We start from the raw sequence: 27,814 nt of genomic DNA, 5'->3' as shown, positions 1-27,814 counted from the left end.
TTTTCCAAATACATGCAAAGATAGTTTTCAACATTCATTTTTGCAAAACCTTATGTTCCAAATTTTTTTTCCCTCCTTCCCTTCTCCCCTAAACAGCCAGCAATAGGTTAAACATGTTTTCCATATTCATCATGCTGTACAAGAAAAATCAGATCAAAAGGGAAAAAACACAAAAAGAAAAAAAAAACCAAGCAAACAACAACAAAGGTGAAAACACTTTGCTTTGATCCACATTTAGTCTCCATCTCTCTCTGGATGTGGATGGCTCTTTTCATCACAAGTTAATAGGAATTGCCTTGGATCACCTTCTTGTTAAAAAGATACAAGTCCATCACAGTTGAAATGATGATGGATTTTGCAGCAATAAAGTAATTTTAAAAATTTCTTATCACACTGTAGTTTAAGAAAAATCAACTTTAACAATGGGCATTTCTGAATATTAAGTTGAATAAATTGAACTATTAAGAATTAACTGTTTGGGGGCAACTAGGTGGTGAAGTGGATAGGGTACCAGCTCTGAAGTCAGGAGGACCTGAGTTCAAATCTCAGACACTTAATACTTCCTAGCTGTGTGACCCTAGGCAAGTCACTTAACCCCAACTGCCTCAGCAAGGGAAAAAAAAAAGAAAAAAAATTAATTGTTTTAATTTTAAATTTAAATAAGTTACTGGGAAAAAAAGTCTTTAAAATATTTCAAGTCAGTTAACAATTCCTAATGATCAAAAGGTAGAATATGGTAGAGTCATTGTAATGGAGATAGTATTCTACTCTGCATAACTCCAAATAAAGTTATATTTTCAAGTGCAAAATGCTAGCCTTAATTTTTTTTTTTAATTTCCCAATGGCTGTAGTCTCAATTTGATAGCATAAGTGTCTAAGAGAAGCAATAGAAGAGTAGTGGATAAATTGGAATCTGAAGCAGAGCTACAATTAAAATGGAGAGATGGAATCAGCTGTATTAAAGTTAAGGCTAGATAACTGGCAAAATAGCAAAATGATTCCTCAAAACTGAATTAAATTTTACAACTATAAGGGCATTTAGGGCCAACTATTTTCTGCCCCCTTAAAAATAGGATGGAAAAAGATTCACATGAGACATGAGGGAAGAAAAAGTACATGTGTATAGGTATGGAATGGTGTCACACACTGAATGGGTCAGCTATGTAGTATCTATAAAAAGATTCAAGATAGCACATGAAAAAGATGATGACAGGGAGAGGAAGCAATTTATGGCATATATTACTCAGTCCCTTGTCAGAGAACTGTTTTCATAACTATACTTGAAAAATCTAATATGAAAAAGTATGTTAAGGTTAAGGACCATGTCTTATTCGTATTCATCTATTTGTTGTGGTGGTTGTTCTGACTCTGTGACCTCATTTGGGGTTTTCTTGGCATACTGGAATGTTCTGCCATTTCCTTTTCCAATCTAAAATTGTAGGTGCTTGCTAAAATTCCAACAATTGAGAGAGTGTAGCATTGTGGATTGTATGCCAGTCTAAGAGTCATTAGGAAATGAGTTCAAGTTATCATCTATGGCACATATTGGCTGTTTAACTGTTAGATGATCTTGAGAAGTAACTGACCAATGAACTGTAATTTATTTCCTCCTTTATTCCATCTCAATTGGGTTCCTCTCTTCTTTCAAGAAGCAGTTTAAGTAACCATCTTCAAGTCTGAAGTTTTTTCCAATAATTATTAATATTTTTTTTCAGTAGCTACCAAAATATGCATTTAAACTATTTTGTATATATGTATATTAACTTTTACGCAAGTGTTTTTTTCACAGATATCTGTTCTTTCCATTTAGATGTAAGTTGCATTAGAAATATGGACTATTTTATTCTCAGTTCTTGGAACAGATTAGATGTTTAATACAATACTATAAACTTCAGCCTGAATCTAAATTGATGACACTGAAGTTATCAAGAAAAGATAAATTTCAAAGATACTTAGAAAGAAAAACATATGTATAGAAAGGAGAGATATCATTCACTAAGTTAATGAGCATTTATTAAGCACCTAAATTGTGTCAGGCACTGTGCTAAGTGCTAGGGATACAAAGAAAGTTTAAAAAAAAAATTTGTTTTTTCCCCCTGCTCGCAAGTAGTTACTTCACAACCTAATAGGGTAAACAACACATAACAACTATGCAAATAAATAAATAAATAAATCTATAGGATAAATTGGAGGTGATAGAACAGGGAAGGCTGTAGCATTGAAAGAGATCAGAAATCCCACAAACACCAAAATATTTATAGCAGCACTTTTTGTGAAAGTATGATCAGGTAATGGCCAAATAAATTCTTGGTACATCAGTGTAAAGGAAATACTATATTGTAGGAAATAAAAAATATAATCAATATAGGAAAATGTGGAAACATCTACATGAACTGACAAAAGTAAACAGAGTCAAGAAAACAAAGAGACTACAAAAATGTAAATAGAAACATCTACCCACCCCTGAAAGTGAATATTGCAAAATTATAGAGACTAAGCTTGGATTGAAAGACATTATAGATATTCCCAACTCTATCCCTTTGCAGAAGTGGTATATCCATAAATGTTGCCCATTGAACATATTTCCAGACTTTTTTGATAAGTTATGTTGACCTTTTCTCCTTTCTTTTTGTCTTTAATATATGTTATATATTAGATAAGAGGGGTCTCTAGGAGGATTAGGGAAAGGAATATTGGAGGGAATTCCTAGAATGAGCAATAAAACCTGTTTTCAAAAAAAAAGACTGGGAAAGACTTCTTGTGGAAGGTGGGATTTTAATTGATGACTTGAATGAAACCAACAAATCCATCTGCTTTTAGATGAGGAGGGAGAGAAACAGTCACTGAAATCACAGTCTGGAAATGGGAGTGTCATGTGGGAGGAACAGCAAGTAGGCCAGGGTCACTGGAATTCAGGATGAATCAAAGTGTCTCTGAAATTTTTTGCCTAAGTGATGGGAAGAATTATACCACTGATAAACTAGGAAAATTGAGAGAGAACCAATTCTGACAGATGATTAGTTTACTTTGGGATGTGCTGAATTTGAAGTGAGAGCGGATACCCAATTGGAAATATTAAGTAGTTGGGATTCAGCATTCCCCTCATTAGACTATAAGGTTCTCTAGGGAAGGCCTTGTTTTGTTTCTGGTACTCTGATAGATATTCTGAAGAACTGGATTCCAATACCAACTATCAACTAGCTGTATGTTCTTTGGGATGTCACTCTATTTCTCTGGTCTTCAGTTATATCACTTCTACAGTAAAGAAATTGGATTAAATAATATTCTGGGTCAATTCCAGACTTAATGCTCTAAGATGGAGTAAAAAATGAAAATAGAATTTACCACTATCTGTTCTGCAGAGACAACCAAAACAATGAGTTCTGAAATACTGAAATACCTGTTATATATCACATATGTATCAGAGGCTTGAGTATATTGGGTCTATACATCTATATATTGTTACTGTCTTCTTGCTTTGAACTTATTTTAGGTCATTAGGCATTGTCTGGAAGATTCTCTTCACAGTTTTCATTTTCTCTGCACTACCCAGGATTCACTGTAACCTAAATAACTTTTCTTTGTATTCATAGCTGCAATGGATATGGTTTTTATTTCATGTTATCATGTTTTTTTTTGTTTGTTTGTTTTTTCAATATGGTTCATAGCAGTAAGTTTGTGGTCTTAGTGACTGGTTTTATTCCGTAATTAGATTAGATTCCTTGAAGGCAGAGAACCTTTCTTTATCTAGCACAGGGTGCTAGATAATGTGTGTGAAATATGTGTGAATATTTTATTAAAGCACAGTCCCAGAGTGCTGACATATTCCAGCAAACTAAAATAATAGAATAATCTAAAAATAAGTATATATATATAGAATAATCTAAATATAAGTATATACATACCAATGCATCAAAGATCTATTAGACAGTTGTTAAAAATTCAGAAGGGCTAAAAGATGAATCCATAAATCACATAACTAGTGTCACAGAGAAGATGAGTATGTTAATGCAGGTCTTTCTAACACTATCTGCTCATCTCTTTTGCTGAGTGCATGAGTGTGTGTGTGCACACGTGTGTGTAGATTAAGTACCTGCAAGTTAGATTATGAATAGCTGATTATTTTGTCATGGGTGAGAAACATGTAAATGCTGCTTTCCAGAGCAAAAGGAATAGTGTTCTTCAAAATTCACAGGTGATTTGGATAGAAATCAGTTAGCTTATCAGTTATGCTAAGTTAGTCTCCTAATTAGTCACAAGCTTAGTCTTGACATAAAGCCTACAGATTGTGAGTAGAATGATTTTTACAGGATATATACAAAACAGATTATTAAAAAAAAGTAACACGAGAAAATGATTTGAGGGCTTATATTATGGAAACATAATATTTCTGAGATTAAGAAATATGTAGCTTCCACCATCCTTCATATTTCTTTAAAACAGATATGAGATTAATTCTATGACATAACAGTACTATAATCAGCTAGTAGATCACAAAGGAATTTCATGTTATAGCCACTTTAAATAACAAATTTGATAATGCTTAAAAAGTTTCAAATGACTTTTAACACTATAAGATTTTACAAAGTATGCGTCATCATTATTAATGTTCAGGCCTTTGGAGCACTGTGACATTACCAGTTTTGACTTTGTACTTTCTCTGACCTGACAGGGTTTTTATATAGTTTACTCATTCATTTCTCATCAAGCTTCCCTAAATACAAAAAATATAATTGCTTCTCTGACTGGTCTACTACATATGAAAATTAAGCAAGAGACAGAAATTATCTTCAGTTTGCCTCAGCCATTGATCAATTACTCATTCATTTATTAATTTTTCTGGTGCTTACTTTGGTTTGCATAAATATTTCTATTATGAAATCCTGCCAGATTTTGATCTACATTAGAAACTATCCTAATAAGACTTCCAATTCTTGATGGCCATTAGGTAGCTCCAAGGCAGAGGGAGTTTCAACTTTCGGCACATTTAGGGTTGCTGAGGCACTTTTCTAGAGGTCTGCCTATGCCTGTTTAAAACTTATGAACAGATAAATTCTGTGAAATTTTTTTGGCTGATCACCTTCCTTCAGAGGCAATAAAGCCCTTCAATGGAAAAGAGGAAGTAGTTTCTCACATAGACAATTCATCAGTAAACCCTTTTCCACTCACAATTTGCTAAATATGAACCTCTTCAATCCAGAAAAGGAATTATTCCTTGAGTAATATCCCAGGTCTAATCTTTCTCTCTGAAAAGAATAGGACTGTTTCAACATTTTCAGATTATCTTAAATATCAAAATGTGAAAAGGGCCAACAACTTACAGACAATAAAACCAACATCTAGATTAGTATCCAAAGTTGACAATCTCTATACATAATTAAAATGCAAGCTACATGAAATTCTATGTAATTCAGTGGACATTTTGAAATGTCTTATATGAAAACATTTTGTGTTAAAGAGTTTTAAGAGGGCAGCTAAGTAGAACAGTGGATAGAGCACCAGCCTTGAAGTCAGGAGGACCTGAGTTCAAATTTGCCCTCAGACACTTAACACTTCCTAGCTGGGCAAGTCACTTAACCCCAGTTGCCTCAGCAAAAAAAAAAAAAAAAAAAAAAAAAAAAAAAAAAAAAAAAAAAAAAAAAAAAAAAAAAAAAAGCTTAAATATATATATCTCAATATAAGCCTGGAATGTCAAACTCAAGAAACTAAAATCATGCAAATGAATTAAACATATTTGCTCATGAGATTCAAATTAATAAAATTCTAGAGTATTAAGTTTTACTATTAGCGCTCATTGAGGCATATAGGTGAATCTGGGTTTTGGAAGGCTTCCTCTCAAACACAAGTTTGAGAGATACCACCAGAGGTTTTTAAAAAAATATGGGTCAAGCAATAGATTGCTTATCCAACATTTGAGAATTCACCAGAAAGTTTTTCATCAAGTGATCAATTTTTTTGGTCATAACTTACTCTAATATCAGTGGACATGATGCTCTCACTAATTAAATAAAGAATCCTGGCATATATACGTATTGCATTTTTAAAAGTTATTTTTGTAACAAGATCTTCTGAGCAAGTGACCCAGCAGAATGTTGTTGCTTTTTCTTGCCAATCCAATCCAATCAAACAAGCACTTATAAATAAATGACTGCTATGTTGTAAAGCATAGTGTTAGACTGGGAGTGGGGGGGAACAAAAACATTCTATTCAATGAATCTTTAAAGGGACTGTGATCATTGAGAAGCTTACAATCAATATAATACAATAAATAGTTAGAATTATATTTCTAGGGTAAATATTCAGTAGGAAAGAGAGGAAACAATTATTTTTAGCGGCAACAATAGATTAGTCTTTATATTTAAAAAATCCCATTAAAGTCTCAAATTGTCACTTTCCTTTTTTAAAAAAACTTTTCTCAGTATTTTACTTTTCTAATTATGTGGGGTTTAAAAAAATGTTTATTAAAGCTTTTTATTTTCAAAACATATGGATAGATAACTTTTCAACATTGACCCTTGCATAACCTTTTGTTCCAAAATTTCCCCTCCTTCCATCCCTCTCTCCTAGATGGCAAACAATCCAATATATGTTATACATGGTAAAACACATGTTAAATCCAATATATGTAAACAAATTTATACAATTATCTTGCTGCATTAAAAAAAAATCAGATCAAAAAGGAAAGAAAATTAGTAAGAAAACAAAATGCAAGTGAGCAGCAGCAAAAAAGAGTGAGAATATTATGTTGTGAGGAAACAATTATTAACACCACCTTTATATAATGCTTACAGATTTAAAATACTTTCCTCACAACAATACTGTGAAACAGGTGGTGTCTGTATCATCATTCTATTTTATAGATGAGAAAATGAAGGCTCAGAGATATCATTTGCTTGGGTTCACAAAGCAAGTAAGGTTCAAAGGGAGGAAAAAAATGACCTCATTAGGTGGGCAGTGTTACTTGTAGACACCCTTACTTTTCTGGAAGGACTGAATGATGCGGTTTAAACTAGTAGCCTAGAATGGCAAGACTTGTAGCCTTTAGAAGTAATACAAAAACCACAGATTTCAGACCATAGCCCAGTCTCATGATATAAATAAATTAAGGCCCAGAGAGGTTGAGTATAGCTCTATGCCACACAGCAAACAAGATTTCAAAAAACAGAATTCAAATCTAGGTCTGACTCCAAAGCCCAATATTCTTTGCATGGTGTGATTCATCAGAGCAATTTGTTTTGTTTTAAGCCCCCTCAGCTCCCAATTATAGACTTAAAACTTAGAATAAGAGATTATTTCATCCAAACTTCTTATTTTACATATAAAGAAACTTTGGCCCATGGAATTTAAGTGACTTAAATAATACAAGTAGTAGGTGGCTGAGTTAGGTTTTGAATTCAGGTTCTTTGATGTCAAATTCTGCTTTCCTTTCACTCTGCACCACAATGCCTCCTTTAGAATAATAAAGTGTTTATGTGAAAAGATGAGCTACTAACTTCCAATGAAAAAATAAGCTTTAGCAACTGGTGAACTTGACTGGATTGGAGGTTATGAGATTAACCTATTTAGGGCTTTCTAGTATATTAGAAAATGTACTAATAACAAAACAAATTTCAACTGTTTTTAAATATTAAAATTAATTAAAAGGAAATCCTGTATTGAAAACATTAGATTTAAAAATAAAAAGCTGATAGCCAAACTACTATGCACAAGAATATAAATAAGAGGTGCTAACAGTTATTGGAGAAAATAAGAGACGTAGTGTACACAGTCATAAGGCTAGTCTTAGTAGTCATTTAATGAACTCTATTTTAATATAAACAAACATTTTTATGTGGATTCGGTTTATTACTGAAACCTACACATTTCACATATAATTTCTGCTGTTATCTTGATGATGAAAACGGAAACTTAAGAAGATCTTATCAGTGGAAAACATATTCTAAACCAGCTTAGTACAAAGAAGCATTTTGATTGCCTAATTTAACTTTGTAAAGGAGTAGTAGTAAAGCTTATAGTTGGTCTCTGTAAACCTCACAGCTGGAACATTCTAACACTACCTTACAGTTTCAAGTGATCAAAGTAAGTTACTTTATATACTAAACTAAGAATTTCATAATAGAAATAATGCAACACCAGGGGGTATGGTTATCATGAAATAATTACACTCCTAGGAGATTACAGACACAAGGCTGTACCCCAGGGGTGTGATTATCCCATGATAACCACATCCACTGAAATTGCCTTATTGCAAAAATAATCTCTATTCACTGGTGAGACATTATTCAATAGGTGATTTTTTTTAAAATGAAAAGATTGTATTTTTTAGCTCAAATCAGCAAGTGGATTAGGAAATTGGTCAGTTTATTTTTCTTGGCATTCAAACTTTGAATACAGGATTGTTATTACTTGCTTTCCTGTTTGATACAGTATAGCTTTGATTTTGTTTCTGAGAAGCTCTTAGAGTTTCTATTATCATCAGACAAGTATTTCTAAAGGTTACTGCTAAGTTGTTCAGGCCACTCTTAAAAGTGGACAATTCAATGGCACGCACATCTTCTTAGCAATAAAATTTAAACTAAGCTCCAACTAATTTAAAAGACACTATCTAAATCCATATTGAATTAAATAAATTCATGACATTAAGGATATGGAGTGAAAAGATTTTTTAAGACAATAGTCCATTTATTTCTATACATAAAGATGCATGCTCATTGGGTATTCTTACAGAGGTGCAGTGCAAAGTGTGGGCTTTAAAACCACATCACCAAGACGTCACTTATCCTAGATATCTATATCTCAATCTGTTCCTTTAGAAAATGACTTGCCCAATGTCATACATCTAAGTAAGTAGCATATTAGAATTCAAACCTAGATCTTCTGACCCTCAAGTCCATAACTGTATGGCACTAAATATGGTTGAATGATTTATATTCTGTAGTTAAGTATGTCTGCCTCCACTAAATTCCTATATCAGATGGTCAAAGTTAGATGTTTCTACAATAATACTATTTATGATTGTTTTTAGCTTTATCGTACCCTTATGAACCATATAACTGGTTCATAATGAGAACATTATCTTAGGGAGGTTAGAGGCTTAAAATATTAGAAATATCACTAGTCTTTTTCCAACTCTTAGAAATGACAATTTTTTTTTTTTTTTTTTAGCAATTTTAAGACTTCTATGCTTTTTTCATATTTCCAGGCAATATGTTCTTGTCTTATATTTCTAACTCTTCCAAATTGTACTTTTTCAGTTCTTCCCGTCTTGTGTCTTCTCATTGCAACAAGAAAAGGAAATTGGCAATCAGATAATTTGAGAGTTGAGGCATTCCTTTTATTAGCCATTTAGTCTAACCCATATAGCAGAGAAGAAATCGATCACTTTACTAACTTATTCCACTTTTGGACTGCTCTAATTGTTAAGAAGTTTTCCTGATGTTGCCTCTTTGCAATTTTCACTCATTGATCCTCCTTCTGCCCTCTGAGACCAAATGATACAAGTATAATCCCTGTACTATAGATAGCCTTTCTGATACTTGAAAACAGCTAGTTATTAGGGTTCCTTAAGTCTTTGATTCTCTAGGCTAAATATTCCAAGTTCTGTGTGTGTAATTTTTAAAAGTTTTAAATGAAATGCGAAATGAGAAAAGAAAAAAAAAAAACATTGCTATATATACTGCAGACCACGAGGGGACTCAATATAAAACAAGAAATTTCCATTTCCAGAAAAAATATATATAAAAGAAATGCTTTATATTGTTTTCAAACTGCTTAGCTTTTCTTCCTTTCTTTGTTACGTACTTTTCCTTTATTTTTCTCCCTCCCTGCCCGCTAAAAAAGGCTACAAGTGTGGTTTACTTACACACACACACACACACACACACACACACACACACACACACACACGACCATACTACGCTTTTTCTTCCTATCATCTGTTTCTCTGAAGGTGAATAGCATCTTCTTTCCTAAATCCAAGTCTTTCCATGTTTTTCTAAATCAACCAGCTCATCATTTCACTTTGTCTGAGATCATGATTACTATCCCTGTTTTTTTTTCTTTACATCCTAAATTCTACTCCTGCCCTTTATTTTTTTTTTAAAGAGTGTTTCCTAAAAGCAATATACTGTTGAATTCAAAATTTTAATCTATTCATTTCTGTTTTATGAGTAATAAACCTGCTATCTTGACCTATTCATTAATCTCCACAACCTTTTAGGAGTTCCAAATTTATCCTCTTCTTCCATTTTATTCCCTTATCCTTACTTTTTTTTTTTAAATTTAGAAGACTTTATATTCTTTTAGACCCATTCCAAATAATAAGCACTACCCATTGCCCCCATTAGCTTCTTCTATTCTTTTTATGCTCCGTTCATATGAGATAATTTTTCCTTTTTAAAATCACCCCCGAAAGTTTAATTTTTAAAAAATCAATCATATCAGCTCAGTCCACAGTTTTTTGAAACTATTTAAATAGTGACATCAATCATAAGAATATGGCTAATATTTTCACATATACAAAGTAAATGATTAGACCTTCTAAGAACTCTTTTTGTGGTTGAGATCACATGACATTTCTTATTGATAAAGGAGTTGCTTTTCTAGTTCCATTATCTTTCTCTGAATATGAACCCCAATCTTCTTTATCCTTATAATAACTATGTTGGGGTTTCTTCTCCTTTTTTCATGCTCATTTATTGTTTGTTTTGTTTTTGGCAGCTAATGAGGTAATCAACTTGTACTTTGTAAGTATGAAGAATGATGCTCCAAATATCAAGTCAGGGACTCTGCTCTCCTGAAAGTATCCATAACCAACAAATTCCCTACCCCTTGGTACTGCACTTACCAGATGTATGCTAGCTCCTCCCTCATAGCTATACACACACTTGCGTCAGCACATTTATGCCTCGATATGCCTCGACAGTGGAAAGTTCTGCTGGAAGCATCTGCCAAGGATTATTTGTGCCAAACCTTCACCCCCAGAAGTCAGGATTTTTTCTGGGGTCTTCTCAAATTGCCTTAGGAGGAAAATTGTGTTATCCCTTGTTTATTTTTCCATTCTAAGATAATGTTCTGTCTTTTTTTTTTTTTTTTGCAAAGGAAACTGAGAGAATAGAATTCTCTATCCTACGCCATCATCTTCCCAGAATCCCCCCCAGTTGTCCAATATTTGTTTAATATTTTGAGATGATATTTATGAGGGACATTAATCTATATTTTCTTTTTTCTCCTTGGTCTCTCTCTCTCTGATTTAAGTATCAAGATTATATTCCTATCTTTTTTTAAGACCATTATTTCTAAAACAAAGAACAGATCTCCAGTTCTTTCAATGTATTTTAACCTAATACTACAAAACTTTAACCCTATAAATTAAGTCATGTCAAGAAATGACTGATATAGACTTATTAATGTTCTTCCACTGGTATTTATGATTCATAATTAATTACATATGGAGTTTATGTACAATATGCAATCACAGTAAATTAATACAAAAAAGTATCTTAAGTTATATGTATTAATTGGATTCATAAAGTACCATTATATATTTTTTTTCTTAATTCTGCACTTAGGACCAGAAAGGGAAGCATTTCATACACAAAGCAGAATAGAAAAGGATGATTACATATAAAACCATGAATCTAGATAATGTACATCTTGCTTTTTGTAAAATACTTTTCTTTTGAAGAATTTTGGTTCTAGTTCTCAGGTAACTATTTGTTATTTATTTCTGTAGAGAGAATGTATGTGAAAATGCCCTGAAAAGTATGAAAGTGTTGAATGATAAGGGATTCTTTTTGGGGTTTAGACTTTGATTTCAACATTGTAAAGAGTTCTCTTAAAGACCTAGCTAACAGTGTTATTTGGGGCACTGAGAAATTGAAATTTACCCCTTTACACAGTTAGTAGCTGAAGGCATGATTTGATATGATTTCAAGGGCCAACCTAGAGTAATCTTCTCAAGGGACAATTATATAAATTGGCAACAGTGAATGTGAGCAAGTTCAAATCCCTTAAGAACTTAACAAGAGAAAAATTACTGACTATACATTTAAATTTGGATCACCTTTATTTTGTGTTATTGCCAGTATTTGAGCTAACATATATTCTGGGATACAGTGTCATAACTTTTCTAATTTTCTATATCTTATTGAAAAGAACTAGGAATTTAAATACAAGGCAAAAATTACAGTAAAAAAACACAATCAAGCATTAAACTCAAGTTTTGATAGAGTAGATAAAAATACATTTTGTGGACAACTTTTATATTGTAAGATTTTATCACATTCTATAGCTCAAAGCTTCTTAACCTGTGTGGTTTGTAACCCCATGAGACTGCCCAATTGAATATCAGGTTCGCGAAAAATTCGGCAATAGTAAAAGCTTTCTTAATGCAACTACCAAAAATTAACTCAAAATCAAAATGTTAAACATGTATCATGTGATTTCATTGCAGCCTCGATTCTGAGCACACAATGTGTGCACTTTTTACTTTATATGCATAAACGCTGCCAGAAACACCTCTGCTCAGATTTAAGACAGGGTCATATAAAAATTCTTGGGTCAAAAGGGTTGCTAGTGAAAAAAATTTAAGAAACCCTTGTTAGAGTTAAGCTAAACTCTGTTAAAGTTAAAATCTCTATTTTCATGAACTTTCATTTAACTTGGATTTTTAAACTAAGCTGGAAATGTTTTGACCACAGAGCCTGTACTATGCTCCTCATTTTTGGAAGTGACCAGCTAAATTTCGAGAGATTGATCACCAGAAGATTGGCCACAAAATAATGCATTATTTAGCCACAGTGATTCATAAAAATGGTCTAAGATAGAAAAATGTTTTATATGCATGATTGGAAGAACCGTCTACTTCACAGACCTGAAAAAGCATATACATCGACAATCCATTTCTTTCATTTTAGAGTTGTTAAATTCCCTTTACAAAGTGATTATAGAACATCTTATAACATCCTAAGGAATAGACATTATAGCAGAATAAAATGTAAAGCTAAAAAGTTGAAGGCATATTTGTTTGGCATTTTCATGACGAAATAGAAAATGGACTTAAGAAGCAAGTTAGGAAATATTTAGATTCTAGACTTTGCATTTCATTCAGTTGAGCCAAATTCTTTGTGTCCTCATTTGGAGCGTTCTTGGCACATTTTATTAAACTCAGAATAATTTAAGTTTCAGGCAACCCAAAGCATAGTAGTTTTTTCAGGGTAAGGATCAACAATGAAATCAAGCTTGTGAGTTACCAAAGATAGGATGGGAACTAATGAAGATTTAGGACAATGAACTGATCAAGACAGTTGCTCTACGTAACAGATTAATTTTAGGATTCTTTAATCTGGAAAGATGATGACAACAAGAGGAAATAAAATCAAGGTCTATAAAATTAGGAAAATTTTGTAATGACACAGCTCCGTTCATCAGAGTCCAGAATTAAGTCGAACCAGTTGCTCATGGATCTCTGATAGATGTAAATTGAAAACAAAAATTTTAAGTACTTTACAACATAGTGGGTAGTATTTTAGAAGCTCGTTATATTATCACTAAAGAGGTACAGACTAAAAACATAAAAAAACTGGGAAAAGACAGAGATACATTTACAGATGAAACACATAATAAATTGCTAAGAGAAATAAGGATGTTTGTCTCTAATTTTTAAAAGTGACATCAAAGAGAATTACATTTTTCTATGTACTTGCCTTCCTGCCTCTTTTAGAGTCAGATATCTGAGTTGAATGAGAAATTTAGATTTTATCATTGGCAATTTATATCTGGATGAAGTATTGACTGTTTTTAAAAATTTAGACTAAGTTATTGATTTTATAACTTTAAAGATAAATATGAACTCATGGTTGCTACTTATTCCAATCAATTAAATTTAAAAATGCTTCACCATGAATTTACAGATATACTGTATTTGTTTAGGTCACTTGTAATTCTATAGTAATTCATTGAGTTTGACCTACCTATGCTTTGGAACTCTTTACATCAACATTCTATCAGTTTCCTACCACACTGGCTATTAGGTGATAAGTTCCTTCAACTCTCTCCTATTGGCCCTAGTGATTTATCTATAGCTAATTTGTTAATTTGGTTCATTTGTGCATTTGTGTGTTCATCCCCATGTGATGTAGCCCCTCCAACTTACTAGCCCTTAAAGGATAGTTTGGGAAGTGGTCTATACCTCCCTAACATCTTCCTCTGTGAAAAGGAAAGGCAAAGAAAGTTGCTTTCTCCACCTCTGAACATGTCTATCAGTCACAACAAATAAAGAGGACTGCAAATTCTCTAGCTTTTAGATTTTAGTTCTGAAGAATTTGGGACAATCATTCTAAGGAAAATGTGTGAACTCATGAATAGAATCAGTCTAAGAGTCAGCCTAAGTTCTTTTTTGAAAAGACCACTTGGGCCAGCTAAGTAGTACAGTAGATAAAGCATGGGCCCTGGAATCAGAGGAGGAACTGAGTTCAAATCTGGTCTCAGATGCTTAATATTTGCCAACTATGTGATCTTGGGCAAGTCACTTAACCCCAACTGCCTTGGGGGGGGGGGGGGGAATATCACTTCCATCATGTTACTCACCTGCTCAACAGTTTTTAATGGGTTTTTTTTTCCTATTGTCTATGTATGATAAACAGTGTCAAACGCATAGTCTCTAAACATAATTTAGAATCAAAGGTTGAATTAAGGTGCTAAAATTTAACTAGAATTTTGTTTCAGAAACAAGATTCACTTCAGTCACCTTTCAAGATGTTAAATAAGACATGAGGTTTTTGAAATCTGAACAGTTTAACATTAGTTCACCCACCTTAAGGCAGAAGGATTTACTAACTTTAATTATTAGCTAAAGAACAAACCCAGGGCATTTGCTTATTTTCTTCCCTAAGCTTTTAATCACAAGATGAAGCTAAGGTTGAGTTCAAAGATATTAAGCTTTACTTAGTGGTATAATCTAAAAAGAGCATTATATAGAACAAATTTAGAATCACTAAAAATATAATAATGATGACATCATTTTACATTGTGCATCTGTGTTAAGATTGGAAGAGGTAAACTTTTTTCATTATTAATTAATCCATTCAATACTTATTCAGCTTTAATTTTACTTACTGTACTAAAAATGGTGTGTGTGTATGATTAATAAATATGTTCTGCCCTCAAAGAATTAATAATCATTAATAATGAGAAACCATCACAACATATTATTAAAGAACTACTATTTTTCTTCCAATTTCTTTTCATTTTGTGATAAAGACAGAATTGTTGGAATATTTTTTCAAGAACCCTAAATGAACTACTTGATATGGCAAACAACAGTCACTTGATTTTTCTGAAAAGCAACTAACTGGTTTTACAGAAGATAACTGAACTTACGTCCTGGGCATTTATTAAATATGTGTGTCCCACTGAGGCCATTTGATCAAGATGATCTTAGTCAATCAAGGGTACTCTTATTTTCATCAGTTAAACTAATTTTTGTCTACTATTGGATCAAAGAAAGAGCAGACCCTGGAGTCAAGAAAATTCGAGTATGAATTCTGTCTCTAATACTTCTTAACTGTATGACTGTGGCCAAGTCACTTGACCTCTCTGTGCCTTTTTCTGCAATTGTAAAATGGGAATAATATCACCTATCTCAAAGGTTGTTAGAATCAAATGAGTTAACATGTATACAGTGGCTTGCAAACCTTTAAAATATTATATAAATGTCAGCTACAGCTATCTATATCTGTTTCATAAAATGCAAAAAAAATTTTAAATGAACACTTGAAAAATCTTACTAAGAACCAATTAGAAAAGATTATACTTATTGGACTGTTCTAAAATAAGTTTCTTAATCATTACTGTTTCACATGTTCTAATCTTAAATGACTAAATTCTATTTCTTCTGAGAATTTTGAAGACATTAGTTATGTATGGATAAGTATTCTTGTCATGGGTAAGAGCATAAATTGACATTACAGATATAAAAATACTTCACAAAAAAAACAATAAATAAAATATTTCACAAAATATTTTTTTAAATTATATCATTAAAGTAAGGAACTATTGTTATTAGATTTAAAAAAAAAATTCAAATATTTTAAATCAGGGATTACCTATCAGAGATAATGGTACTTTGTAGAGAGATATTTCTGTTCTCTCAGTATAAAGAAATGCCCATGGAAATGAATGTGGACTGTTTGCATTTTTGTTTTTCTTCCCAGGTTATTTTTATCTTTCTAAATCCGATTTATTTTGCGGGACAAGAGAACTGTATAAATATTGTATTTTAAGATATATTTTAACATGTTTAACATGTATGAGACTGCTAGCCTTCTAGGGGAGGGGGTGGAAGGAAGGGAAAAGTTGGAACAGAAGTGATTGCAAGGGACAATGTTGAAAAATTACCTATGCATATGTTCTGTCAATAAAAAGCTATAATAAAAAAATGTGTATACACACACACACACACACACACACACACACACACACACAAAGAAATGCTCATGAAGAAGCATATAAATTTGGAGGACCTTGGAGAAAATTTTCTTCCTGCTTAGAGAAAAATGAAAATTCAATAAACATACTACCTATTTTTACTTTGCCTCACAGTTAAATCCTATCAGCAGGTCCTTGTTAAATAGAGGATTACCATATTTACTTGAACTCCTTTCCATTCTGAAGAGGAAATATTTTCTTAAAAAAATCTCTCAGAGTAAGATTGTTTCTGATTGGCAACAGGACATCTCTGAATATTTGCTAAGAGAAGCTAAAATAACTACTCTACATACATCTTCAATTGTTCTTACTAATAAGTCTTCAGAGATTCTTCAGGGGGAAAACTTTCAATTATGGCTACATTATGTATTGGTGAAACTGATCACTGGTGCATTCCTGCTTTCAAAAGTCCACTAACAATCTTAAGAATGCCCTTGGTTAATCCTGTCCAAAGCAGAGAACATTTTATAGGAGGAAGTGACTATTTCTTTGTAAATATAGGACAATGGAAAGCACAATGGCCCTGGAGTCAGTACGATCTCAGATACTACCAGATGAGAGTGAGTTACTTATCCCCCTTTGGCCTCGACTCCTTTATCAGTAAAAGAATAAGGTTGGACTGGATGGCCTCTGAGGTTACTTCTAGATCTAACTTTTTTCTCATGATTGATGGTAAAGCTTTTGAAGGCACACAAAAATTTGTGAAATGAAGAGGGATTGAAAACTTTTTTTTTTTAATTACAGAAAAAACTTATTTACTTTGCTGATCAAACTTTTGGAGGATGCTTTAGTATCTCTTCACTAGTGGCTCAATAGATGGGGAATTATGGGGAAAAAAGAAAAAAAATACATTTGTTTTCTCAAAACTGGGAAGTACATAGAGGAAAAGAATTAACTAATCAAATTACATGGCTTGAAATATTTAAGAATTAGAGAGAAAGCAATAGTGTTTTCAAGTTTATAGAGGTACTCTGTACATCATTTCATTTGGCTGGTCCTCATAGAGAACTGTGAATAAGCACTATAGGTATTATCTTCATTTTATAAATGAGAAAATTGAGGCACACACACACACACACACACACACACTAGAGGCTCCTTCACAGTTAGAATAAGTGTTTTGGGACAAGCCTGAACCCAAATATCCAGACTTCAATTCAGGAAGGATTGTAGTCAGTCTCCCTGAGGGAATATCTATACTAAAAGACCAAAATTCTTTTTTATTTCTCAGTACTGTTTTACATAAGAAGCTAGACTTACAATGTCACTAGAAAACTGGGAATTCAATTTCCACGCCTGTGGATCATGCCAAAACTGATCCTAAAGGATTAACATCAAACTCAAATTCCTTATGTCAGGAATAAGCATCCTTTGGCTCCCAGTCTGAATCTGTCTTGCTTGAAGAAGTAAAAAGCTCTAGAGAGAGCTATTTGTTAGCATTATCTGTGTTTTGGCTTAATTTGGGGGTAGAACTGCATCCCTGGCTCTCAATCTGAACTTTTGCTCTGAGTCTTGGGTCCAGAATATGTGGTTTAGCTCTCAGTTTGAGCAACTTTATGAATTTGGTACTAAAAGCCTGGAGTTTGCAGCTTTTCTCTCCATTTACTCTCTGTATGACTGACAGTGTCGGGTGGTTTGGCACAGACAGATGACGTCTAACAATACTTTTAGCTCTAGATTCATGATCCTATGTGATTCATTGCTAAAACATAGACACAATCGGGTTTTAATTCTTTGTTGGCAAAATATATTAATGGAAAATCAAATTTAATTAGAGTTTTATATACACCGTAATACAAAAAAACCCCAGAAGATTGTAATAATAGCTAGCACTTAAATAGCACTTTAGGATGTATACTCTAGTTTTCCTGAACTCAGTTTTAGCACTCTGTCAACTGCAGCAAACTAGCTGCTATGAAGAGATGACTGGCTTTCACTTTCACCTGCTTTTAGAAGGAAGGAGTCAGAACACGAGAAACATCTATTTTAATATTTTGGATGTGTTTCTATCCCTCCTTCCATTTTAACAAACTTAACAAAGCTGTAAATATGTTAAGCCTTACAACAATGGGCAATGATTCTAGGTCCAGAAAAATCACATTTAATTTTAACAAATGACATCTAAAACAGTTTTGACAATACAACCTTTCTGATCTAAAAATACAACCTTAATTTCATTCTTGAAAAAAATGATGTACCAATCCAAATATGAGGCAACCAAAAAAGTTGTATTTTGTCTTCTTCCCATGTGTCCTAGATGACTCCCCTTCTTCTCCCTCCTCCCCTTCCCTCCCCCCCCCCAAAAAAAAATAATATATCTTCCATTGCCTACCTGAGCCATCACTGGAAACTGAACTTGCATTGATTCCAGAAAGACCAAACAAAGGACATTCTCTATCAGTGTTGACGTGACCCCATTTGTGACATTTAATGCATCTCACATTCCGCACCTAACAAATCAGAATTATTGTTATAGTTACTGAATATTCTGCAGATTTTCTTGTTATTTCAACTCTTTTATTTCTATGAAGCACTGAATTTAAAGTATTCTGGAATGACAAGTTTTGATTTATTTTTAAGGATTTCCAGGAAAAAAAAAAGTTATGCTCTCCTTTTGCAATTCCAATCCAATGACTAACAATTTTAACTGTAAGGTAATTCTAATATTTAATCTAAATCCCTATACAAGTGAAAGTTAAGCCCCTCCCCCCCGCGCCTTTTACGTTGACATATTAATAGAACGATTACCTCTTTGATATGGCAGTTAAGTTACTCCTTAGCCTTCGTTCATCTAGGCTCATTTTTTTTTTTTTAATAATAGCTTTTTATTTTCAAAATACATGCAAAGATAGTTTTCAACATTCACCCTTGCAAAACCTGTGTTCCAAAATTTTCTTTCCCTTCTCCCCATTCCCCTCCCCTAGACATCAAGTAATCCAATATATGTTAAACAAATGCTTTTCTTTTATACATATTTCCACACTGATCATGCTACACAAGAAAAATCAAATCAAAAAGGAAAAAAAAAAAGGGAAAAAAGCTCAAGCAAACAACAAAAATGGTGAAAATATTATGTTGTGAACTATATTCAGTCCCCACTATCCTCTTTCTTGATTTAGATGCTTCTCTCCATCAAAGTCTATTGGAATTGGCCAGGTTCAATTCTTTATAGCTTTTATGTACTATATGTATGAGCTCTTTTTGGATTTAGAAGCCGTAGTGCACAGATTAATTTTTTTTAAATTTTCAAGTCAAGAGACAAAAATAAAAACATATTAGGTTACTTTAAGGCAGGGATTGGCAAAATATGGCCCATGGGCCAAATCCAGCCTGCTGTTTCTATATAGTTCATGAACCAAGGACTTCTTGTATTTTAAAAAATTAGTTCCCAAACTCAAGATTGAGAGACAAAATATGATCACTCAATGTCTACAGAAGGTCTCAAGGAATTCTGCAGAAAGTCTCAAAAAGGAAGGGAGTACAGCTGTCAAGTTACTTCCAGGATCCTATACTGGGTGTGCTGTTAGTTCTTTCTCCTTTAAGTATGTGAAGGGATTAGAGTCCAAGTTGGAGCTGGTATATGTTTGACTCCTCTTTTTCTCCATAATGAATGGTGCTTTAGGTTTCTTGTAGTTACTGTGACAAAAAAACATGAACACATAAAAAAAAAAAAAAAAAAAAAAAAAAAAAGTATATTTCCACAGCTTAACTTAAGTCCACAAAACATGATGACAAAATCTTTGGTATTCTGGTGACTTAGTGACCTATACTTAATATGTCTTTTTCTAGATTCTGATAAAAAAAATCTCCATAGCTCTCAAGAGACCAAAAGCTTGAAGCAATACCCTAGGCTAATAGTACCTCATACACATAACTATCTTGTCCATGTTTTATCAGAGTACTTATATCTGTTTATAACCTTTGAATTTTCTTTTGTTATGTGATGTTAATAAATAGAAGGTGTAACACTTGTAAAAGTGTTGAATGGTATGATCAAAGAAAATTTTATTTTATGTAAATAGTATTCTGACAAAGTGAAAAAGACATCATTTACCTGAATACCAAATGGCTGGTCTCTGATATTCATGTCATCTTTTGCATATCTATTAAGTACAGAAAATGTACATATTGCAAAAACTGAAAGTCAATCATCAATAACAATCTGAAAGTTTAATAATTCCTAGGTTACTGCAATTTTTCATTTCAACAAGCAAATAATAAAACCATTATTAGAAACATTCTCAACGAAGAAATATATTTCAAAAAGCACTTCATAGTTTTACCTAGTTTAGAACCTGACAATTCAGAATTTGTAGACTAAGCAGATAAATAAAAAATTACCAAGATCAAGTAGATCTGTCACATGAAAGCAATTTTTTAAAGTCACCTTTTTTACATGAAGGGCAAGGAAAGAAGAAATGAGAAAATAAATAAATTCTATGACTTATAAATTTTATTTAGAAAAAAAAACAGTTCTTACTTTTCACGTGGGGCTCCTTTCTGCCATTCAAATTTGTATTCAGTCTCTCCTTTTGCATCTTCTTGCTAAAAATATAAATGTTTTTTAAGATTTCCATAAAAGATACAATGATACATTTGTTGAATTTAAAGTAAATAGAAAAACAGAAAACAATATTTTACCTCTTTGTTTTCTTGATTGAATATCAAAAACATGAAAAAGATAGGTTTAAGAACGTTAAAATAAATGATATAATATGTTACCTCTATATGTAGTCATTTATAATGGCATTATATTGCAATTCATATAGAACTAATTTTTTTTCTTGCTTTTTCTTTTTGCAGATTTAAGTTTTAAAGATTAAAGAATTAAAAATTAAGATTAAAGAATTGAAAGCAATTTAAAATAAGACTATTGATAAACATGTTAAATTTAGCACATCTATCATGCTGAAATGGGTATGTTACATTTCTAATTTCTTTATGGGCTACATTCAGTATTAAAGATTTGGAAATATTAAATCTGTGTTCAGACTGAATTCTTTTAAGACAAAATTAAATATTATTAGGCAATAAAAACATTTTTTTTTACCTTCTCTTACCTATTATTTACTTTATTATCTTCATAGAAGTACAATATCATTTAAAAAAAGCAATTTTCCTTGATACTTGTTATAATGATCTTTATTCTACTGGTTGGATTCTTCCCTTCCCAAAGACTTTTAAAAAATAAAGCAACTAGGCTTTTACCTTTTTTAGCTCCTGGTGGGGCCTCATACATAAAATTTAGGCCATTCTTTACACGTTCATCTCCCATAAGCAATCTAAGTGAAAGGAAGACTTAGGTTTATACCAAAAAAAAAAAACCAAAATGCATTCTAAAGAATAATTCTCCCTAAAAGCAGAAGCTATAGATTTTGTATCAATGTACTTTTTTAATGAATCTTCTATAACTTTAACTTCACAAAAAGCAAGTATATTTTACATTCTGACATGTAAATTTAAACAATTTTACATAATCACTAGCAAAAAATGTTTGACTAACAAATCACACAATAATTATGGAGAGTTATCCCTATATTGAGAGTTCAAAGTACATTTGCTGGGGGAAAAAAAGGGGTGGTGGTGGTCCCATTGCCATCTTTAGAGACTTTTTTCAACTTAGGAAGTAGTAAAGAAATTTTAATTGGTGACTGCTTAAATCATTATGTAATAACTTGAAATAAATAGTAAATATTTCTATTCAATTGAAAAAGAGCAATATCTTTAAAAATCAAAGCCAAAAGAATGGTATTAAACAATTTTGAGACCTAAGTATTAAAGAGTTTGATGTTCCCCTTTATGAGCTACCCTACAAAGAAGAATGAAAACGATTTCATGCTATGATATTTTTCAAACTGTTTTTTGTGCAACTCAAGGATACAAAAAAGTGATCTAAGAAGTTCCAAGACTCAAACAGTGTGTGTGTGTGTGTGTGTGTGTGTGTGTATGTATGTATGTATGTGTATATATATATATATGTATGTATGTATATATGTATATATGTATAGGAAATCACAGCAAAACTATCCCTCTCATTGTTTGTATTAATTATTCACTATGTATGCTTTTATCCAATGTGGAAAACAATCAAAGATTGAGTGAAATTGGTAAAGAATGGTCTTTCAGACCTATTACTACATGCACAGTTAGTTCACTGTTAGTTTAGCTTGCAGTGTAGTGTATGCAAAATAATTTTTATAAAATTTAGGGAAGGTATAATGTAAAGAGTCACCCAAGACCTAAGTCTGAATCCTGTCTCTGACATTTACTAGTTGAGTGAACATGGACAAGTTACTAAGCCTCAGTTTCTTTTTTCTTTCTTTTTTTCCCTGAGGCAATTGGGGTTAAGTGACTTGCCCAGGGTCACACAGCTAGGAAGTGTTAAGTGTCTGAGACCAGATTTGAACTCAGATTCTCCTGATTTCAGGACTGATGCGCTATCTACTGCACCACCTAGCTGCCCCTAAGCCTCAGTTTCTTAACTATAAAATGGGGATGATAAACTTGTAGCACATATCTCACACAGTTGCTGTATAGGTCAAATATGACAATGTATATAAGAGTACTTTGCAAATTTTAAGGTTTATAGACATTTAAGCTATTATCATTCACTTATACTTTCAGGATTTAAATATATATATTTACATATATTTGAGTACTGATGCCTACTATGAAATTGGATTTTTTTAATACTAAGCAGGAGGGAAACTGCTACCCATTCAGATAAGCAACAGCTCTGCAATGTATGAACTTAGATGCCTGGGGATCAGTTAAGTGGCTTATCCAAAGAAACACAAATATATAACTGAGGCAGGACTTAAACCGAGGTCATCCAGATTCTGAAGCTGGCCTTCTCTTATACTTTCCAATATGGAAAATTAGTTACAACTGAGAAGTCATAATAGAGCCAAACACAAAATATTTAAAAACCACAATTCTATAGACAAAAACCCAGGTCATCCAGATTCTGAAGCTGGCCTTCTTCTCTTTACACTGTCCAATATGGAAAATTAATTAAAACTGAGAAGTCATAATAGAGCCAATCACAAAATATTTAAAAAACCACAGTTCTATAGACAAACTATGATTCGTGTAATAATTTTATGTGATTAAAACATTAATTTTTAGAGTAAAGATTGTCAAAAGATGACTTGTTCAAAATGAATTACTGAACCATTCAAAAAATGTTTTCTGAAACACAAGAATATTTTTTTAACTGCAGATTCTGAATCAAAGTCAAGATATTGGTTTCTAAGGAAAAAATGTATCAGAAATGTAGTTTTACAACAGTGCTTGAATAGCACCTGTGCATTCCTGACTCAAAAAGAAAATATCACTCCCAAGCTATACATACAGTAAATTGGTAAGTTGTTTTTTTTTTTTTTTTTTTGTCACAAGCACTTTAGCTCTTTGCTAACTTAAAAAAAAAGACAAACACACATTAAGCCATTTCTCACCTATTATCATATGATTCTTGTTCCTTAAGATATTGTTGCATTAATTCCTCTTGTTTCTTCTTATCATATGATATTTTCTGTTCAGCCATCCATACCTTGTTAATAAAAGTAAAACTTTATACTTACTATTTAAATTTCAGTTTCATTTTTACAATAATAAATTCTATTATTAATAGTCAGTTTCCTCCAATAAAGACATCCAGCTATTGTCTCTTCCCACTATCACCCTAGATTATGCCAGATGAGTGCAGGTTCTAGGAGGTAGGTCCTATAACATCAGAAAGATTTGTACTTGGCAATGAACTGTTTATTTGTGAATGAGTCTTATAAAGACTGGAAACGGTCTTTTATCAGAAAGTTGGCCTCAAATAATAGTTTCTGGTCACAGCCAACTCATTCTAAGATAGGGAGGGGAGAGTTGTGATCTCCATAACTAGAGGGAGCATACATGCCAATAAAATTATCAATCTTTTGGAATAATGGAGAGAAAAAAAAAACAACCAAAAATCAAAATTTTGTTTGTTACAGGAACAACCTGCTAGTGGATGCTGAGGATCTAAATCTGACCAGAATAGATCCCTTCATGTGAGAGGATGATAACAATACAAGGAGACTGAGAGGCAGTTGCCTTCTCTGACCTCCCTCCTTTTTCCTCCCATTTATTTCATTCCCAATTCACAAGAATATCTGCCTCAGTAAAAGCTGATTTGCAATTCCTTCAAGTGTGTTATAAGATTCACAGCTGTGGGGGCTTTAGGAGAACTGGCCCTCCCTTAAGGGTACAGTCCCCTTTAACCCTTTATAGGCTTTCTGGGTTTCACTGTTAGGTGTGGTCCTCAACACGGTATTTTACAAGTTTACATATCATCATCACTATCATAAGAAGAAACTTTTCCTAATGGATAAAGACCTGGCTCAGTCACAAAGACATGGGTTCAGGCACAAGTCATAGATACATATTTGCTTTTGACCAAGGTAAACCACTTAGCCACCTGGTACCCCCAAGTATTTCTTAGAAATTTCTAAGCTGCCAAGGAAATTCTGATGTTTGGTAGAGGAAATCTCACTAGGCATTTTCTTCCACAGTGAAATAACAAATACAGAACCTATCAAGCCCAGATTTTGGGGAAAATATTTCCCGAGTTCTTGAGATGGGTAATTGCTAGTGAAGAATGACATTCGGAGTTCCTACATGTTAAAATCAAGGTTTTTATTATGTTTAAGCATAAGTCCAAAGATCAAAAAATAACTAAGAACTTAACAAAGTTTATGTAATTTTCAATTACATCTGGTAACAGAGAGTTATTTACTAACAGAGAAGGATTATTTACAAGTCAAAAAGATAGAAGTTAAAGGGCCAGATAGAGTAGGTTGAGGTCCTTCCATAAACAAAATTAAGTTTCTCAAGCCTTTCATAATGCTTCTAATCTTAGGGATGTCAGAAAATATTTTAATAATTTAACATTTAACAATTTTAACAAAGGAAACAGCTTTTGCCATCCAAGCCACCTCAAACAAAAGAGGCAGCCCTGGACCCTAAACAAAATAATAAAATTAAAAAGCCTTAAAAAGTGTTATCAAAGATTAATAATAAAAAGGAATAAAAGTAAATTTTTAAAAATATCATAATAGTATCTATTAAATCGATTTTATAATCATTCAATATTGTTCATCTTTAAGCCATTATAAGGCCCTACAATTCTCCCTATCATAGGCATCTTTTTAAATCATCAGCCAAGTCCTGGTGATGATATTTTTTCTATTTCATATTAGTAGCTTCAGTTAAAGCTCTAACTTATTCAGCTTCCCCATGAATCTTCCCGGTTCTGATCTCTTCTGTTCCAGATCATATTTCACACCATAACTTGAGCAATCTTTCTAAAGCACCGTTACAATATCTTCCCTATTTACAAAATTTCATAGCTCTCCATTGTTCCCTGAATAAAGTCAAAACCCTAGGCCCTGGCATACAAAGAGCTTCTAGGAAAGAGAGATTATTTGCAGTGAAGCAAAGGCTTCATGGAGGAAGTAGCATTTGAAATTGACTCTCGAAGGAAGAGTGTTATTTCCTAAACTAAGGAGATGAGGAAAGGAGAACATTAATTCATAAAAGGGAAACAGGTTATCAAAGAAGTTCAGGAAACAAAGGGCGAATATCACGGTCCAAAACAACCTTAGAACAAGGGTACTGGGGTAATTTCTGTGGGGTTTCGAGATATCCATTAGAAACTCAGCTTTGCAGTGTTACTACTGGGCTTATATCCCAAAGAGATTATAAAGAAGGGAAAGGGACCTGTATGTGCCAAAATGTTTGCGGCAGCCTTCTTTGTAGTGGCCAGAAACTGGAAACTGAGGGGATGCCCATCAATTGGAGAATGGCTGAATAAATTGTGGTATATGAATATTATTGTTCTGTAAGAAATGACCAACAGGATGATTTCAGAAAGGCCTGGAGAGACTTACATGAACTGATGCTGAGTGAAATGAGCAGGACCAGGAGATCATTATATACTTCAACAACAATACTATATGATGACCAGTTCTGATGGACCTGGCCATCCTCAGCAATGAGATCAACCAAATCATTTCCAATGGAGCAGTAATGAACTGAACCAGCTACGCCCAGAAAAACCATTACATTGAATTCCCAATCCCTATATTTATGCACACCTGCATTTTTGATTTCCTTCACAGGCTAATTGTACAATATTTCAGAGTCTGATTTTTTTTGTACAGCAAAATAACGTTTTGGTCAGGTATACTTATTGTGTATCTAATTTATATTTTAATATATTTAACATCTACTGGTCATCCTGCCATCTGGGGGAGGGGGTGGGGGGGTAAGAGGTGAAAAATTGGAACAAGAGGTTTGGCAGTTGTTAATGCTGTAAAGTTACCCATGCATATATCCTGCAAATAAAAGGCTATTAACTTAAAAAAAAATCAGCTTTGTGAATTAACACGGAGGAAAAAAATTTATGCCGTTCAAATTAGGAGGCACATAATTCCAAATAATTTCCCCGATACATGATTGTCTTCTCTACTCAAAAAGTCAAGCCCAATGATAGCATCATTTCTGCATCCCATTTTTGTTTTAATTTCTTATCAGTATTAGCTTTCTGTATTGCTCCGGATAGATCTGCACCGAGGAAAGGACAAAATAAAACCAACCCAACCAACACCCGGGGGCTTAGGAGAAGAGACGGTCTCGGAACACGGGATGGTAGCCGCCTGAGCGGGTGAGAAGTCACACCCTCTCCAGGCAGGAGAATCAGGCAGTAGAAGGCGAAGGGGCAAAGGGCCAGGAGAGAATGGGGCTATGATTCCGAAAGGGGTCCCCGATCATGAGTATCTGTGCTCTCGGCTGGAATCGTGACGAGAGGCTCAATTAAATGTACCATCAGCTTCCTTGCCGAAGGAGTCAAGGAACACACAAGCTCAAGACCTTAAGGAAAACGGAGGTCTGCTTGGAACTACCCTCAAAGAGGTTCCACAGCGGTCAGCAAAGTGCTGGTCAGAGATGGAAGAGCGTCACCTCCAGGGTTTACCGGGAGGGAGGGGGGCGCATGCTTAAGGGCTGCCCAAGGGCCCGGGGGTAACGGCCACCCCGACGTGCAGCAGCACAGTCTCCGCGGCGGCGGCGGCACCCAACGGCGCGGGCCCCTCTTACTTTCTTGATGTTGGACTTGGACGCCGGATGGAAGTCCTTTTTGCACATGAAGTTGGCGAATGATTTCCCCATGTCTGAGCCGGACCGGGAGCCTGAGAGGATCCCAACGACAACAACTTTCCACTCCCGAACCGGAACAGCTCTTCCGTTTAGAGACAACTTCCGGGGTTAAAGGACACGACTTCCGCCCCACCGCAAG

General features: G+C 33.4%; 1 protein-coding gene across 1 annotated transcript in view; it reads right to left on the bottom strand.

The window, feature by feature from the left end:
* CIR1 (corepressor interacting with RBPJ, 1) overlaps positions 1-27,805 on the bottom strand; it is a 39,039-nt gene extending 11,234 nt beyond the window's left edge. Inside the window, exons 1-7 of the mRNA XM_003763978.4 lie at positions 27,616-27,805; positions 23,946-24,040; positions 21,697-21,770; positions 21,130-21,140; positions 20,969-21,033; positions 20,543-20,591; positions 18,821-18,938 (exon numbers count right to left, since the gene is read on the bottom strand). Coding sequence (XP_003764026.1) covers positions 18,821-18,938; positions 20,543-20,591; positions 20,969-21,033; positions 21,130-21,140; positions 21,697-21,770; positions 23,946-24,040; positions 27,616-27,687 — 484 coding nt within the window. The 5' untranslated portion in view covers positions 27,688-27,805. The remainder of the gene's footprint in view (positions 1-18,820; positions 18,939-20,542; positions 20,592-20,968; positions 21,034-21,129; positions 21,141-21,696; positions 21,771-23,945; positions 24,041-27,615) is intronic.
* Between the last annotated feature and the right edge of the window lie 9 nt (positions 27,806-27,814).

Source organism: Sarcophilus harrisii, chromosome 3, assembly GCF_902635505.1.
Source record: "Sarcophilus harrisii chromosome 3, mSarHar1.11, whole genome shotgun sequence".
In the NCBI taxonomy this organism is placed as follows: domain Eukaryota; kingdom Metazoa; phylum Chordata; class Mammalia; order Dasyuromorphia; family Dasyuridae; genus Sarcophilus; species Sarcophilus harrisii.
Note: the sequence above shows the minus strand (reverse complement) of the source record. Positions and strands in the feature narration are given on the sequence as shown.